Source organism: Chionomys nivalis, chromosome 8 (assembly GCF_950005125.1).
Source record: "Chionomys nivalis chromosome 8, mChiNiv1.1, whole genome shotgun sequence".
Classification (NCBI taxonomy): domain Eukaryota; kingdom Metazoa; phylum Chordata; class Mammalia; order Rodentia; family Cricetidae; genus Chionomys; species Chionomys nivalis.
In genome coordinates this window covers 81,248,581-81,265,011 of record NC_080093.1, presented here as the reverse complement: position 1 = coordinate 81,265,011, position 16,431 = coordinate 81,248,581, and the positions used below count along the sequence as shown (strand labels likewise).

The 16,431-nt window shown below is 37.6% G+C and overlaps 1 protein-coding gene across 5 annotated transcripts in view; it reads right to left on the bottom strand.

The window, feature by feature from the left end:
* The window catches only part of Sox6 (SRY-box transcription factor 6), a 557,476-nt gene that overhangs the window by 223,153 nt on the left and 317,892 nt on the right, over positions 1–16,431 (bottom strand). For all 5 annotated transcript variants that reach the window (XM_057777769.1, XM_057777768.1, XM_057777773.1 and 2 more), the window contains one exon: positions 2,137–2,226. In XM_057777769.1, coding sequence (XP_057633752.1) covers positions 2,137–2,226 — 90 coding nt within the window. The remainder of the gene's footprint in view (positions 1–2,136; positions 2,227–16,431) is intronic.

The window sequence follows — 16,431 nt, the reverse complement described above, 5'->3', positions numbered from 1 at the left end:
AGAAAGCTTGTGTCACAGGATTTAGGCAGAATTAAAGAATGCTTTTGTTTTATTGTGTGCTTTTTTCTGTTTTTTACAAATAAACATTTACAAACTGCAGCTGGCCAAGTCACACACAGAACCAAGAAAAGAAGAAGTGTGTTCTCCCAGCAACAGTTAAAGTATTCAAATTACCGCTTTAGCTACAATTTTTAATGTCTAAGTTAATATATGATGTATGTAATATTTGTGGTGCAAAATGCTAAAATTTATAAAAAGAAAAATTGTAGAACACATTAAATGAAAAATTCAGTAATAATATGAACATTTATGTCTATAAAATTCAAAATAGCTCACCATTGGAAGCTCAAATAACCTACAGGACCTCCAGAGAAACGAAGTGGAAAGGCGTGGGTCTGTGTGTTTCACTTTTGAGAATTAAAAATTTTGAGCACCCGAAACATTTGTTATATTTTGGCTTTTTAAACTCAGAATTAAATATAAATAAGAGTGAACGGTATGGGGAAACACACCCTGAAGTGTATAAAAGCCAGAGTTCCTCATCACAGAGATAATAAAATGTTAGCTTCCATGCTCCTAGGAGAAAGCAAGACCCCCATCACTCATGTTGGCAAACGCTAGCCTTTGCATAAGCCATTTCTGTCCTCACGGTTATAAAACCAATGACTCTGGAAAGAGAAGAAAACACAAAATGACGTGTGAAGTCACACAGCCCATGTTATTGCAGCTGGATGGAGAATATGTCACTAATGACTTTTCTTGCTACCCATCAGTTATGTTGAGATTCCTTTTTTTTTTTTTCCAAAATAGCAAATGGCTTTTATGAGTACAAAGCAGAAGCAGTAAAATTCAAAATAATATTCCGTTTCACTTGATTCCGAAACTCTGTTAGTTAATGGAATGAGTTGTTAATTACTCATTGTGAAAGGACAACTGTTCTCTCCATTGGAGTTCAAAGGGACAGAGATCTACCAGCTTTCTGTGATAAATTAAAAATACCATTTTCCTGAGATATCTACTACCAAATGCTTGTCTTAACAGAGCTAAACAACCCAAATTTGTTTGCTAACTCGTGTGATCGAGTCTCTGAAGTGTTCCTGCAAACTGAGTGTGGAAATCTGTGAGATGACTGACAGCATTAATAGGTGGCCTGGCTTCCTCTCATGACCGGGAAGTGTAAGGATGTGACACTTGTTCGTGAGTCCACAGAAGAGCTGGGGCAGGCCAGAAGCACAGACTTCTTCACGCACAGGTGATGCAATGCTGAAATACACGGTACTCCTTCATCTCCTAATATTTCAAAAGGATTACATACAGGCAGGGGTGAAGCTATAGGACTTCCTAGCACCTTGTCTCATGCCTGTCTAGTTCAGTTCCCAGAAACACAACAATAAATAAATTAAAAGACAAAGATATTTGTGTACTCAAAGTGCAGGAAGTGCTCAATTCCAGAACTCTCTTTGCTATGACTCAATCCCCAATCTATGGGCACATCAACAGTGACCAACAGCGTACTGTGCTCCCAGTGCTCTGCTGAGTGCCAGGCGCTACAGTGGTGAGACCTTCACTTGTGCCGACTCTTTCAAGGAGCATATAGGTAGGTGTTCTTATCACCTCCGCAGAGACAGGGATGACAAAACGTAGAAAACGCCAGTGCTTTGGCCAAAACTACCCAGGCATAATGAGAGGCTGGATTGGAATCAAGATAAACAGGTCTTAGAAGTCAGTCATAAAATGCAATGTAGGATATATTCCATCTGCTTTTGTTGGATTGTATACATAGCTTCTTTCCAGCAAGAGAAATTCACACAAATAATTTTAATCTGTAAATTGAGCTACTATTATGAGTCTAAGAGAAAAGCCAGGTATATCTAAGCGACGCTGCATTCTCTGACGAGACTTTCCCTCTATCATGTCTGTCAAGTAAATTCACAAGGCAGTCTGTACACTGATGTCAGGGAGGGCAAAGGTCTATAGTGTACACCTAAGAGCAAAGACATCCAGGAGGGTATCACCCCTACTCTTCCATGGATAACCTAGTTTAGAAGTCAGAGTTTAGGGTCCTTGCACAAAGGCTGGCAGCTGCATGGGGTACGTGAAGTAATATCTGCACATTTGATACTTTTTATATTTTACCTTTGATTTCTCCAAGAAGGTCACTCGTATTTAGTCTTTCCATTTTTTCCTTCCAATCTTTTGAAAGTAGTTTTTCCATGCAGGAGGAATCTATTAAAATACAAAGGTAAGTATTAAAGATGTATACTACAGACCCAGAGAGCTAGACAATGGACAACTGGCTCGGTGGGAAACAAACAAAAGCTGTTTCTGTTGCTGTATGTTTAATTCTACCATTCCTCTAATCATAAAACACCACGACTGAGGGAAACTATTGCCCCAGGCTGATATTGCTTGTAACCCATGCTTATCTGCATAAATCTAAAGATGTTTAATCAATGCTTATCATTTATCAGACTGATAAGACAGAACAAAGGCTCTCCCCTACAGGTTTAAATTTATATGATATTTCTTTTAGCTCAGGTTATATTTTAAAAGTGTAAGCAAAATTTATATGCTGTACAAGGGACAACGGTAAATCATTAAGGAAGAAGAGGCCAATTAACCTGTAACCACGTAGTCCTTAAAAAAGAAATTCAACTTCTGCAAAACTAGAAAATAGACAAGTAAATAAAGTCAAGATGCTTTTTGTACCCTTATAGTGAAAACTACTAAAACTTTTATATAGAAATGACACATGTGTTCATTAAAGAAAACACCTGTTTAAATAGCATCTGCTCTAGGGTGTGTTAGAATACTGTTCTAGACTACAGGGAGCAATTACATCTGTTTTCATAAAGACTCATAAGATTACGGAAATATAAACATTAGAAATGCCCTAATAATGATCTATTTTTCCTACATGCACTGTTTTCTTCTCTGGATTCAGATGGACTTACAAGCAGGCCTCCTGCTTACAACTGTCTACATGTACTTTTCCAGATCCGACTCTTAGCAAAATAGGTCATGTTTCCAGGGAATGCAGGCAGGTTTGAAAACTCCCATTAAACTTTAGCATTCCAAGTGTCAAAGTTCTGATAATTTTCTTTTTAAATTATATTTAAAATGGTTTCTCCAGTTCCAAATACTTTTTCTCCCCCACATCAGCACCTATCTCTTGAGTATTTTCTCTTTTGTTTTTTTCCCCCTCTAGCTTCCAAATCGGCCTTGAATTTTTCAGATTGACAGTTAGGTCATGATGGCTTTAAAGGGCTTTAGAGCCTAGATAAGCTTTGGGAAAAGCAGGGATCCTTGCTTAAGAGATGAGAAGCCCACATGATTAGAAAATCTTGCTGAAAACAATTAGCATTTGTTTGTGACAAGAGCAATCAATTAGAAATTTGATGGAATCCAGATCCTAATGTCATTAAAGGACTGATATTGTCACAGAACCCCACGTCCTTTCTACATAGACATTCCATTAAGTAAATGCCATCCGCCTCTTCCCTGACTTCTCTCCATTTCACAGTCAGAAATGAAGTATGTAGTCTGTTCGATACCTATATTTTTCCAGTATTAAAACTGAGTTTATAGGATTAACAAGGCTTCAAATCTTCAAAGGAATTCCTGCCAGACATTTTGGTTTCTCCAATCAGTTTGGGATTTCAGAGCAAGATGATTATAACATTAGATAACAGATGAGAAAGATCAATAAAAGGACTTAAATTTTATACTCTACTAGGCTTGCTATATTTTCATCCATTCTTGTATGTTCTACCATTGCACTGTACTGATACCCACCAGCACAGATGCAAGAGTCCAAAATGTTTGGTTAAGTTAACCCAATACATCAAGGATGGCTACAAAGTCATGTCAAGTGGACACATGCACACTAAATGTAAAGCTTGTCTCTACTTCCTATAAATAGATTTGAAATACCCCAGAGGCCCAAGGAAAGAATGCCGATGCTCCATGAGAAACAAACATAGCTCTATGCACAACAAGGATATATGGTGCAGCATAAACTCAATCAGCTTCACACAGGAGCTACGCATTCCCAGGCTCCAGAGCATTTGACATTCTACTAAAACATCCTTTCTTGTTAATGCTGAAATCCAGCTACACCAGCTCCTGCTTCAGTAGAAAAGAGTGAAGGAAAAAAGAAAACAGACTTTGTGTGTCTACAAAGGGAACACTATATAAATGAGTCCTTACATACACAAAAAGAACAAAACAGTGTCTTCATACAATAGTCACAGTGATTCTAATGGGATTTAAAAAAAGCAAATGTCCCCTGAATAGTTTACAGTTCTGTCACAGAACAAATATGTTTTATTTTATTAATTGGAAAATAACTTTCCACTAAAAAAGACAATGACGATAAATTTTAATATCTAAGTTCTGTGACTAAACTATCTGAACTACAGAACCAAATGACTCTTCAAGATGAGGAGAAAGGACCATAATGCTACAGCACACACTGTAGTGTCCCTGCGACATAGACACAGTAAAGATCACAGTGCTTTAAATTTGTGCAGCGTGTCACCTGAGGCCAGAGCTCACCCCTTCTACCATGAGAGAGTTTACTAACAGCAACCAACACCTACTCAGTAAAACACGGGGCCTCGGGTTATTTTGCCTATTGTTTTACAGATGGTGGGGATTTGATTCTAACTAGTCTCTAGCTGAAGCAAAGGCATAAAGATTCCACACCTCTAGACTAGTACTCGGGTATATAGTTTTGGGTAGGCTGTGGTTTGAGGGGTGAGGATGGGGTTTTTGCTTGCTTGTTTATTGTTTCAAATTTAACAATTTATCTTTCAGAAACCTTACTTTAAACTTTTTCTATCAAAAGAAAGATATGTTTCAAGAATGATTTTATTTACAATGTGCCATACACAGATTACCAAACATGGTTCTGCTTCTTAGAAACTGAGACTTTAGGCTAAGTAAAGAATATGATATGCCATGGCGTGCTAATGCACTGGCTCATAACAAGTTTAATGGAATAAGAAATAAATGCTCAAAGTGGGATTATCTCCTAATCTGTAGACTGATATTTTGGAATCATTTTCAGTTACTATACATATGGAGTGTGTGTGTGTGTATGTGTGTATATATATATATATATATATATATGACTTCAGGTGTTCTAACAATGAATGATAAAGGTTTATCTTCTGTGTCAAGAAGTGTAAATAAATCACAATTAAAGCAAAGGAAGAAGATAGAATAATGGAAATGCTTTGGAATATTTTGAAACAGTTTATCTATGAGTAAACATTTATTATTCCTTTCACTTCTGTGTCATATTGGAAGTCAGAGGGCAAAAATGTCACAAACATGACACAAAAATATCTTTCAAATATTTGGTGTAGAATTAAATGCTTCAGTCCCTATGTACATATTTCTTCTTGCTCTAGTGATGCTTAAGACAATAGTAAAGGCATCCCTTTATTTTATCATGGAATCAGAAGTTTCCGATGCAATCACTTGCTCTACATTCACAACACTGGTAATTGATCTGAAGAGCTCATGACTTTAGTTTCCAGCCAAAATGCTTGCATTTTCGTTGGGGACATACAGATGCTGTTATCAGTTACTGTACTTTTTTTCACAGTGGCAAGAGCGCCACAATACAGTGTGGGATAAAATTGGAGCTTGGAGAGCTTGAAGAGCACTCTTAAATTTTAATTAAAACCCTCCAAGCTCACTAAAAATAATTAGACACTAAAATGTGCCAGTTTTATTTTGAAATCACTATAACATACAAAGCAATGCTCTATAATGACTGTCCCTACACACACACACACACACACACATACACACACACACACAAAATGAAACAACTGACTTTCCAAATAAGAACAAGGGGTATAAATAGAGTATGTTTTCAAGCAAGCTCTTCATGCCGGGAGCTGACAGAAAAGCCCACAGAGTGTGTCTTTCAGACTGAACCAAACAAACCTAGAAATAACTTCCCTAGCCCAGAGTGCAGATCTCCAACCAACTCCACAGAAAATCTAGTGTGGAAAGAACAGTGTGCACTGTATCACTGAGCTTTTCTGATCCAAGAGCCAAACCTTTAACCTCTTAAATGTTTCTGCTATCTTAAAATATCTCATACAATGCTATACCCCATCCTATTTTTAGGCAAGTAGCAAGAGAAAGCATGCCTTTCCCATACAGCAGGGCAGCGGTCTAAACATCAACACAGATGCTCTGCCAGGAAGAACTGGGCTTCTCAAGCACTTGATCATTAAGGAATGCACCAACTGTTTTGGATAATCTCGTGCCAGCCCCCTTGTGCTCCACACTCCCCTGTGGGAGTGGCCAATCTTGTCCTACTCCTAATTCTTCATTTTCCTCCTCCACAGCATACCCTCTATCCAAAAAAAATGAGAAGTAAGGCATTTATGCCTAGCAATGAGAAAGCAGGCTCACTTCCCCAAACAGACCAAAACTTTAAAACAATTAACCCTCCCCTCTTCTTTCAGATAAATTGCTAAGTATAAAATGCAATCTGTTCCCTTTGTTTACTCAATAAGAACAATTTGTAAATGACTCAAGGATAAAATTCAGAAAATGTTGTGCTAAATTAGAACCATTATAAACATGCTAATGACTCAATACTCAAGTAAAACATGCATGATCGGTGTGAAGGGGGAGATTTCATTCCTGTAAAATTCTGTTGTGCTGCCTTAAAATGATTTGGTCATTAAATCAGATATAGTCCTTCCAGGAAATATGCTAATTCCACAGACACTCTACTGAACAATGTGCTGTGTGTGTGGGGTGTGTTTGCGGGCGGGGGCGCGTAGGGGAAATAACTGAGGTGTTAGAAATGCTGCTAGGATGTTCAGAGGAAACAGAGGCCCCACATCTAAAACCTGCCAGACTCACATGCAGGCATTTTCATGTCAGGGGCGATCTTTTCTCCAGGTACTATTTTTATCCACCAGACCTTTCTTTAGGCCACCCTGACAACTGGCACTAAGCATACATTCATGAAAGTCACACTGTTCTATATGAGCAAGCAGAAGGCATCTCTCTCACCTGCTCACCAAGACTGCTAGCACCTAAAACATGAACACAAGAATCACTGGCAACCCAGTTCCTCTCATCTGTTCATCAAAGAATAACCACTCTGGTGCCAACACACTCATGGTAAATCCCAGCTCGCAGCCTGGCGCTGGAGATAGAGCACTCATTTTGGAAGTGAGGAAAAATGGAGTGAAGATGAGGAAGCCGCTGGCATTGCTGACTTGAGATGGTGACAGCTAGGGCACATGTCAGTGCTTGCTTTACTGAATACTATTTAAATCACTGTTCAAACGTCAGTTTTATGGTCTGTACAATGTAGTAGTCAGTCGTGAACTTATTAATAGTTGCTTCAGATGTGGACAGAAACACGAGCCCTTTGGACGGGGTGAAAACAATGCAGGACATGCCAGGGCAAAGCAGAGGTGTCCAGCAGCCTTGTCTCCTACACATGCTTGGCTAGTCTTTCGGACTCTCCACTTAGCTTTTCCACAGTGCTTCATATGGATTGAACTAAAAGCTTTCCTTTCTTGAACACCATCCACTAAACACTCAGTACAAAGTTCATTTTTTTAAAAATAAAAGGCCTTAAACTCAACAGGTCATTTCTTCCAAGACAGGTTTTGTTTTCCTGAGAACCACATGCATGTGCAGCCTTGGGCCTTGTTTCTCTATTGTTAACCCTTGCACATGAGACCCTCAGATGCTCCAGATTTACCATAATAGAAATGTCTGTTAGAAACTGTACATACCCATATTTACTAAAATCTATCTTATCAATAACATTTTCCCTGTTACTGCTGCCCCTGTTGTTTATATTCATCAATTACCTGTTTTACTATGTCAGATTCACATATAACTCATTTTAAGAAACAATATAAGATTATGGCTATAAATTATTTTTGTGTGTCCACTTGTTTATTTGTTTGCTTTAGACAGGATCTGTATATCCCAGTCTGCCCAGCCTAGAACTCCCTGTGTAGTCCAGAATGATCCTCCAGCTGTATATAAAGTACTAGGAACCCAATCCAAAGCTTTGTACCTGCTAGCCAAGCATGCTACCAGCTGAATTATATCCCCCAAACCCTCTGTTCCTTCTTTTGAGAAAGGTTTTCTTAATTCTATGATTCTGGGTATATGTGTATCTCTGTGTATGGGGTTACATATAGAAGCCAAAGGGAGACAGATATGTTCCTCAGTTGACCTCTACATATTTTTAAGCAGTGTCTCTCATTGAACTTAAGAGCTCACAATTCTTTTAGAGTGGTTGGCCATCAAGTTCCAAGGAAAGAACAATGTAATAGGAGGTTATACTATCCAGTGGGTTTCATGTCCCTTCATTATTGGCCCTAGTTGATGCCTCCTATCTACAATTCTTGGTTTTGCCCTGTTTAGGTGAGTCCTCAAAAATTGTCTCACTTCCTTCTGCATGCCTGGTGTTTCTCAACCATCCTATCTTACATCCTCCTGACCAAAATGTCTCCCTCTTCTTAATACAAACACACACACACCACCTACTATTCTTGATTGCCTATACTGACTTACCACTCCAAATATCAACTCTCTTTTTCTAGATAGAAAAATAATACTTACTAAGCTTCTATTATCTCATTAATCTCCCACTTAATTTACCTCTGAGCTTTACAATTCCTATATCTATTACTACCACTATTTATCAGTTTTCACCATTGTATGACTAACATATGGTCAAGTTCACTCTATTTTACCTATCATTAAGTTGTCTGAGGGCAAGAAATTACTCTAACACCACTCGGTATTTCTCCAAATTTGATTAACTCCAGACTCTAAAAATTCTTTGATATGATTTTAAAAAATAATTTTTATTGCACACTAAGTAATTGCAGAAATTGCTTTATTTACATTTGTATTATTGGTCTCTTTATTGGGTTTTTATGTTTCTGCACATTTATATTAACCAATATCATATATATATATGTATGTGGAAACAATTTATACATATGTCAAGTCTGTCAGAATATATATCATTATTTTACCTTCTTTACATTGTGCCTAACTTATACTATAAAGTGTTTTTTGATGAGCTATAGATTTTATTTATTATTACTTTTCCCTTTATGACTGGTATTTCTAAGTTCTATAACATGTTGTCTACACTAAGACCTGGAAGGTTTTTCTCCTGTTTCCTTGTAAAAGTTTTCTAGTTCTGCTGACCTGTATGCCCCTTCTTGAGGATTAGACTTCATGGTACCGGAAAGCTCTGTGCAAACTTCCAAAGGAGGGAAGCAACCAACAGTACTCTTCAGCTATGATGTCTATGAACCGCATCAATGACCAGCATGGCACGATAACCCTAAGGGTACAGTAGTGGCATGCTTATCTTGGCAGTAATCAGCAGCTCTCTAATTGGACTGAAGACATGCTCAACAAGAGGGAACTCATACCTGGTACCGGGAACCAAGCCAGCACCCAGAGACAGTAAAGTCATAGATCTTGGAGGAGAACCCACAACACCATGTTACTAAGTATAATCACTACCTATATCACAAATATTGGTCCTTATACCCACAGATAAGTAGATAAGTACGGTACTCACCCCTCATCAAAGAAACTTCTCTTTGCAACAGACAGAGATCATTACAGAAAACTACAACCAATCAAAATTAGAGGTCTGAAACCCAGTCCCAGTGTATATATGTCCAAAACAACTTCCATTCTAAGGTTCAGGGAACATTGCAGAAGAGGCAGCAGTAAGATAAAGAGACAGAGGATCAGGGAATTTGCTGTGTCTCCTAGTAACCTCAAAAGCTACACCCATAAAGTCTCACCAACATGACTGCCTAACTGTGACCTGAACAATAGACATGTGAAAGTAAACAGGAAAAGCCATTAGGCTCAACCCTACACAAAGAACTAAAGGCACCTAAAGAATGCTGCGAGTGGAAGAAATAGTCCTCTAGGGAAGAGCACACCGATGGGTTAACCAATACCAAATGGTCAGCCCTGAAAACACACACACACACACATCACAATTGAAAGTAAAAGAAAAGAAGCCTTGGATTTTAAAAAGAGCAATTTGGATTCATCGGGAAGGTGTGGAGGGAGGAAAGAGAAAGGGAAATGATGAAATTATATTATAATCTCAAAAAGAAAAGAAATAAAAATTTTATAATTTTAGTTTTATATACAGAATGAAGTTTATTTGTTTTGTGTGTTCTATGAGTGAAAAACAAACTTTGTTTCATGCGTGTGTCCAGTTGTTTCAACATTATTTGTTTGAAGACGTCTTTTTCCTTCTTAACTGATCTGGGTAGGGCTCTGAGAGTCTGGAGTGACCACTGCTGGGTTTCTGCCTGTTCTGATGATGGTTCTTTGGCTTTGTATGACTTTGCTTTTCTAGCACTGTGACTCCTTGAGCTCACATGGAATGAGTGCATGCTCGTGGCTGTACTTGGTCCTTAGCAGCTTTAAATATGTTTTGGGATTGCCTTACTTACAAAACAAAAGGTTTGGTGAGATTATTCTGAAATGTATAGGTCAATTTTAAATCATATTTATTGCTTACTATGTGTACACAAAGTTTTGCATTTCTCTCCAGCATTGCCCTAGCTGGTCTGTACATTCTTGTTAGAGTAATTTTCCATTACCATCTAGTTAAATATATTTTGTAGCTGTATATGATACTTCTCCTCTAATCCATGGCTGATTTAGAATATGTGGTTTAATTGTTGTTTGGGAAATTTTTATTTTTGCTTTTTTTTTTTTTCGGATTTTTCAAGACAGGGTTTCTCCGTAGCTTTTGGTTCCTGTCCTGGAACTAGCTCTTGTAGACCAGGCTGGCCTCGAACTCACATAGATCCACCTGCCTCTGCCTCCCGAGTGCTGGGATTAAAGGCATGCGTTTTGCTTTTGCTACCAATTTCTAATCTACTATTCCCATGTAACCAGAGAATCTATTCTTTATAAATTGAATCCTTTAATTTTTACAGAGACTTGCTTATAGCACAACTTAAACTTTATACAAAATGCTCCAAATTCACTTAAAATGAATAATTATGCAGAAGTTTATATGAACTACGTGTTGTCACCATCAATTACATCCTAGAAATTCGCAGTTTTGTTCTTAATTCCCTGGAATTTCCAACAATAACTGAACTGTGGGTGTGCCTTTTGTTTCAGTCCCCTCGATTCTTCTCTTTATTTTGAACCTACATTCTGAGGAGCACATAAAAATGGAGCAGAAACACCATCTGACACTTGTTGTTTCTGTTCCATGGGACTCGAGGCTTACATTCTTAAACACGTTTAGAATTGTCATAAGTGTTTCTTCAAAACTTCATCAGTATCTCCCTCAGGCACTCCAGCCACCTGCAGGGATCACCATCACCCCACTGGCTCTGGGTCCATTCATTGCCATGCCATGTTTCTATTCCTTGTTCTTGTTCTCTGGTTTGGATAATTTCTACGGTGGAGTCTTAGGTTTAATTCTTTCTTAACCTGCACTTGTTTGCAGTTATGTTCTCTAAGTACTGCTTTGCTCAGCTCTTGGGTATGTAAATATTCTGTTTTCTGGTTTGCATTTCTCCCTTCACTGCTGGCATTCCTGCAGTTTCCTGTCTTCTACTTTCTGAAGACACTTGAAGGGGGCTCTGACTGCTTGTACTGGAGCGGGGATCAACCCAGGACCAGTTATTCCTGTGTGGCCAAAACCAAGAGTAGAATATATTTTTTTATAAGTGACATTGTAACATAGAAAAAAAAACAATGTTGACAATAACAGATTAGTATAACAATTCATGGTTAATATGAAGAACTTTAAATTGAAAATTGTAGATAAAATACAAAATTTGTTGGAAATGCATATGCCAAGATAGAAAACTGATCACTGAAGTGACTCCAGGCCCAAATTGCCAGACTGGTGAATTTTTCCGAACAGTCAAGGAAGAAATATGAATAATCTCATACAAACACTTCCTGAGCATGTAAAACCAAACACTATCCAACTAATAAGATCAACAATTCTGATCAAAATGTTTATGATAAAATAATTCATAGGTGAATTTCCTTTATAATCTAGATACAAAAAAAAAAAACATAACAGGAATCTGCAAGATGCCTCACAAGTGAAGGGACTTTGTCACCAAGCTCGATGTCCTGAGTTGATCCTGAGAACCCACCTAGTTAAAGGAAAGAACCAGTTCCAGCAGGCTCTCTTCTGTCATGCATGTACACACACACACACACACACACACACTGTGACACTCATGTGCCCACACATACTCACAAACACACACATAATAAATATTTTATAGATAATTTATAAATAAGTAAAATGGGAATGAACATTTTAAGTCATTTACACCCACAAAAAAATGTTGCCAAGTATAACTACTGAAAAAAGAACAAGAAGGATTTATTCTAGGACTGTAAAGTTCCATAAAGATTCAGATGCTGTGTACTTGTGCAGTACTGTAATAAAGGTAAAGAGTCATCTGGTCGTTCTGTTGGGTATAGATAAAGCACTTTATAATGCTTAATCCCCACTAACGGTGTAACTTAAATACTCTGTCATCTAAGAACAGGAGGGACTTCTAGCAGGTGTGATTATTAAAGGCAAAACATGGATATCTACACTTATTCTTCAGTTGTCTGTTATTCTGGGAATTCTACTTAGCCAGAGATATAAGGGGGATGGAGATACAGTACAGTATACATAGTCAACTTCCAACTTCCAATCCAGATCAGCAGAGTGAAAGTCAACGACTCTGCCTAGATCATTTAGAGAAATGGAATCATGTAAAGTTCTAGCCTCAAACCACAAAAGGAGTGACCAGAGAAATACAGGAGAAGGAAGGATAAGGACACATATTGTGATGATGCCATGATAAAACCCATTAGTGTGTTTGCAAACCTACAAAATGATTCAAATAGATCCACAACGGGTATGAAAAGCATAGAAGGCAAAGCTGGGAATAAAAATAAAGGCAAAGCATAGACAATAGCACCACACCGATCCAACTATAAGGAAAACACACACAATCAAGGGCCTAAATATACCAAGTTAAGGGGTAGCGTGGCCTCTCCCAGAGTGCCCAATTATATTTTCTCTAAAAGAAATCACTGTTGATATACAGATAATAAGGTAGAAGAAGCTTTGCCAAGCTAACACTGTGAAGATGAAACAGGAGTCTCTGTAGTGAATTCAGATTGATGACACTTCAGAGCAGAGGATGTTATCAGGGTTAAGGAGGTCACTGTCCCTAGCAACCCCACAAGACATGACAATTATTGATATGCATACACCAGCAACCGAGCATCCCAACACACTGAGCAAGATTTGCTTGTAGAAATAGATGGATCCACTCTCACAGCTGGAGACTTTAACATCCTTTTGTCATAAAGTGGACAGAGCCAACAGGCATAAAATCAGTAAGGACAAGGGTGACCTTAACACCATCAATCATCTGGACATAATTAGCACCTACAGACTACCTCCCACCCAGCAGAATAGTCTTTAAACTCACAGTGAACAGTCACAAAATCTGAGCATGCTGTGAACTGTAAAACACAACAGGCAAATTAAAAAAAAAGAGAGAGAGAATTGGTACATTCCTCTTAGACCAAAGTGGAATTAAGATAGTAATCTATAATAGCAAAATATCAAACACATAGATATTAAACAACATGCTTCTGAATATTTCTGGGCCAATGAAGAAATCTCAAAAGGAATGATGGAAATTGTTTTAAATAAAAATAGAAATACAGATTATCAAAATTCTTCAGTGGTAGAAAAAGTCATGCTTAGAGGGGAAAGTACAGCACTTATCTAAACTTAGCGAGCTTTCTGCCATTAAAAGGAGGGCATATTAATCTCCAAGAAGGAGAAGAAAAGAAATAACAACTAATGTAAATGACACTGAAAACAGATAACTCAGGTGTGGTAACTCTAAACTCATACTTGTCCCAACATTTGGGAGGCTGAGGCAGGAGAACTGCCATGAGTTCAAGGACTTTGAGACCAGTTTGGGCTACAAAATGTGATTCTTCTCAAAAAGAAGAGGGAGGGGAAAAAAGAGAAGATGGGAGAAGAGGGGAGAGAGAGGAAAATACAAAAGGTTAAGGAAAGGAAAGGAGATAGGAAATCAACAGACTGAAAGCTACTCCTTTTGAAAATACTAGGTAAGTTTCTAGCCAAGCTAAGAAAAAAGGAGAGGGAGAGAGAGAGAGAGAGAGAGAGAGAGAGAGAGAGAGAGAGAGAGAGAGAGAGATTACAAAATCACTAAGACCTTAAATAAAAAGAAAGACATTGCTTCAGGCTGCAAATCCTACAACAACTAAGAAAGAATAAAAGAATATTATTAACCTTCTGTACGCACGTATGTATTTCCAGTCCTAGCTAAAGTAGGATACAATAACTAAATAAAGACACAATCTTCTAAAACTTCAGAAAGCAATGAGAGAATTTGAAGGCCTATATCTATATTCATTAAAGAGCCCAAACTGGATGCACCAGGTGCCAGTGAATTCTACCACACCTTTCAGGAAGAAATGACACTAATTCTATACCATTTCTCCTCTCAGAAAGTAGAAACAGAAAGAAAGTCTCCTAGCTCATTGTATAGGGCAGCATTTCCCAAATGCCAAAACCAAACCAAGGTATTCTAAGAAAATTATAACCCAAAACATTATCAACTCAAATCCAACAATGCTTAAAAGAAATCATATACATCAGTCAAGTGAGATTTGCCCAAGATATGCAAAGGTGATTCAAGATTCAAAAACAAGCATTTCAAATCATGCCAGCAGGTCAAAGAAGGGAAAACCACATGATCATATCAAGAGATAAAGAAAAGTCACGTGAAAAAGATTTACATACCCATTCCTACTAAAATAGACAAGAATCAACTTCATAAAGAGCATCTAAAAATGAAATATGAAAAAAAATAAAAAAAATAAAAATGAAATATGGCTAATAGCATACTTAATACTGTCCCAGGGAGATTAGGAACAAGCCATAGATGCCCCTTCTCATTGCTGCTCTTCAGTGTCAGCCTGCAGGTCCTAGTCAATGAATATGACAACAAAGGAAAGTAGAGGACAGACAGAGTGTTGATAATGTAATAAATTGATTATCTATGTAGAAAATACCAAAATATGAACCAAAGCATAAAATCAACATGAGTTTTCATTAAGTGGTTACAACAAAGCTGAGGGATACAAGATTAATAAACAAAAAATCAAGCATATTCCTATCAGTAGCAAGTGGGATTTGACATTTAAAACACAATGCAGTTTGCATTAGTGTCACCATAAAATGCAGTATTTAGGTATAAATCTAATAAAGTATGTCAAAACTTTATTTAAGAACAGCAATAAGACTCTAACAAAAATAACAAAGAGTAAATAAATTAGACTCCTGCCAATTTTAGAGACTGAGGGACTCAATATCACCAATATGTTGAGTTCTTCTAATCTGGTCTGTAGATTGAGTGCAGTCCCAATTAAAATTCCAACCAACTATTTCAAGAACATCAACAAGGTAAATTTAAAGTTTTCATGGAGACACAGAAGAGCCTGTAACCAACTTGTAGCTGAAAAAGACTCAGTCAGAGGACTGGTGTTAAGTCAACTTCTGGTCTTAGTAAATTACAGCAAACAAGACCATTTGATACCAGGAAAAAAAAAATCTATGAATGGAGCAAAATAGAGAACAAAAATCGGCCCATTTAAATTTGATCACTAATCTTTGATAGAGTCATAATGGAATGGAGAAAAGAAGTATCTTCCCAATAAATGGAGCTGTGACAACTGGACATCCACACACAAATAAGAAACCTAAACACAAAGCTCACTCTTGTGATAGAATGTAACTAGGAACAGACAGCAGTCCTCAGTGCAACACACAAAACAACCAAGCTCATAGAAGCCAGCATGGGAACCATAGGCTTACATGACTGCATTATGATGATGACTTTGTAGTCAGGGTACCAAAGACACAATCCAAAATCAATGACAAAGTTGAAGTTTTGAAAGATAAATGTTCATCTTCAAGACTGAAAGACTGCTGCTTTGTCAAAAACAGTCAAGAGAAACTGAAAATAAGTTAGAGTGGAAGAATTATTTGCTAAATACATTTGATAAAGGCATGTTATCAGAAACACAAAAAACTTTAAGCTGACAATAAGAAAACATACAATACAATTTAAAGTGCCAAAATTACCTGAACAGACAGCACAGAGAGACAAAGATGGTAAGCATGTGGAAGGATGAGCAGTACCTTTGTCACTGGAGCATGAGATGGGTACTTCACACCTATTAGAATGGCCAAGACTGAGACCATGGCACAAAATACCAGCAAGATGTGGCACAGTGTATAGTAGTATAGCCAGTGGGGGTAATACGTGGCAGTTAGTCTCC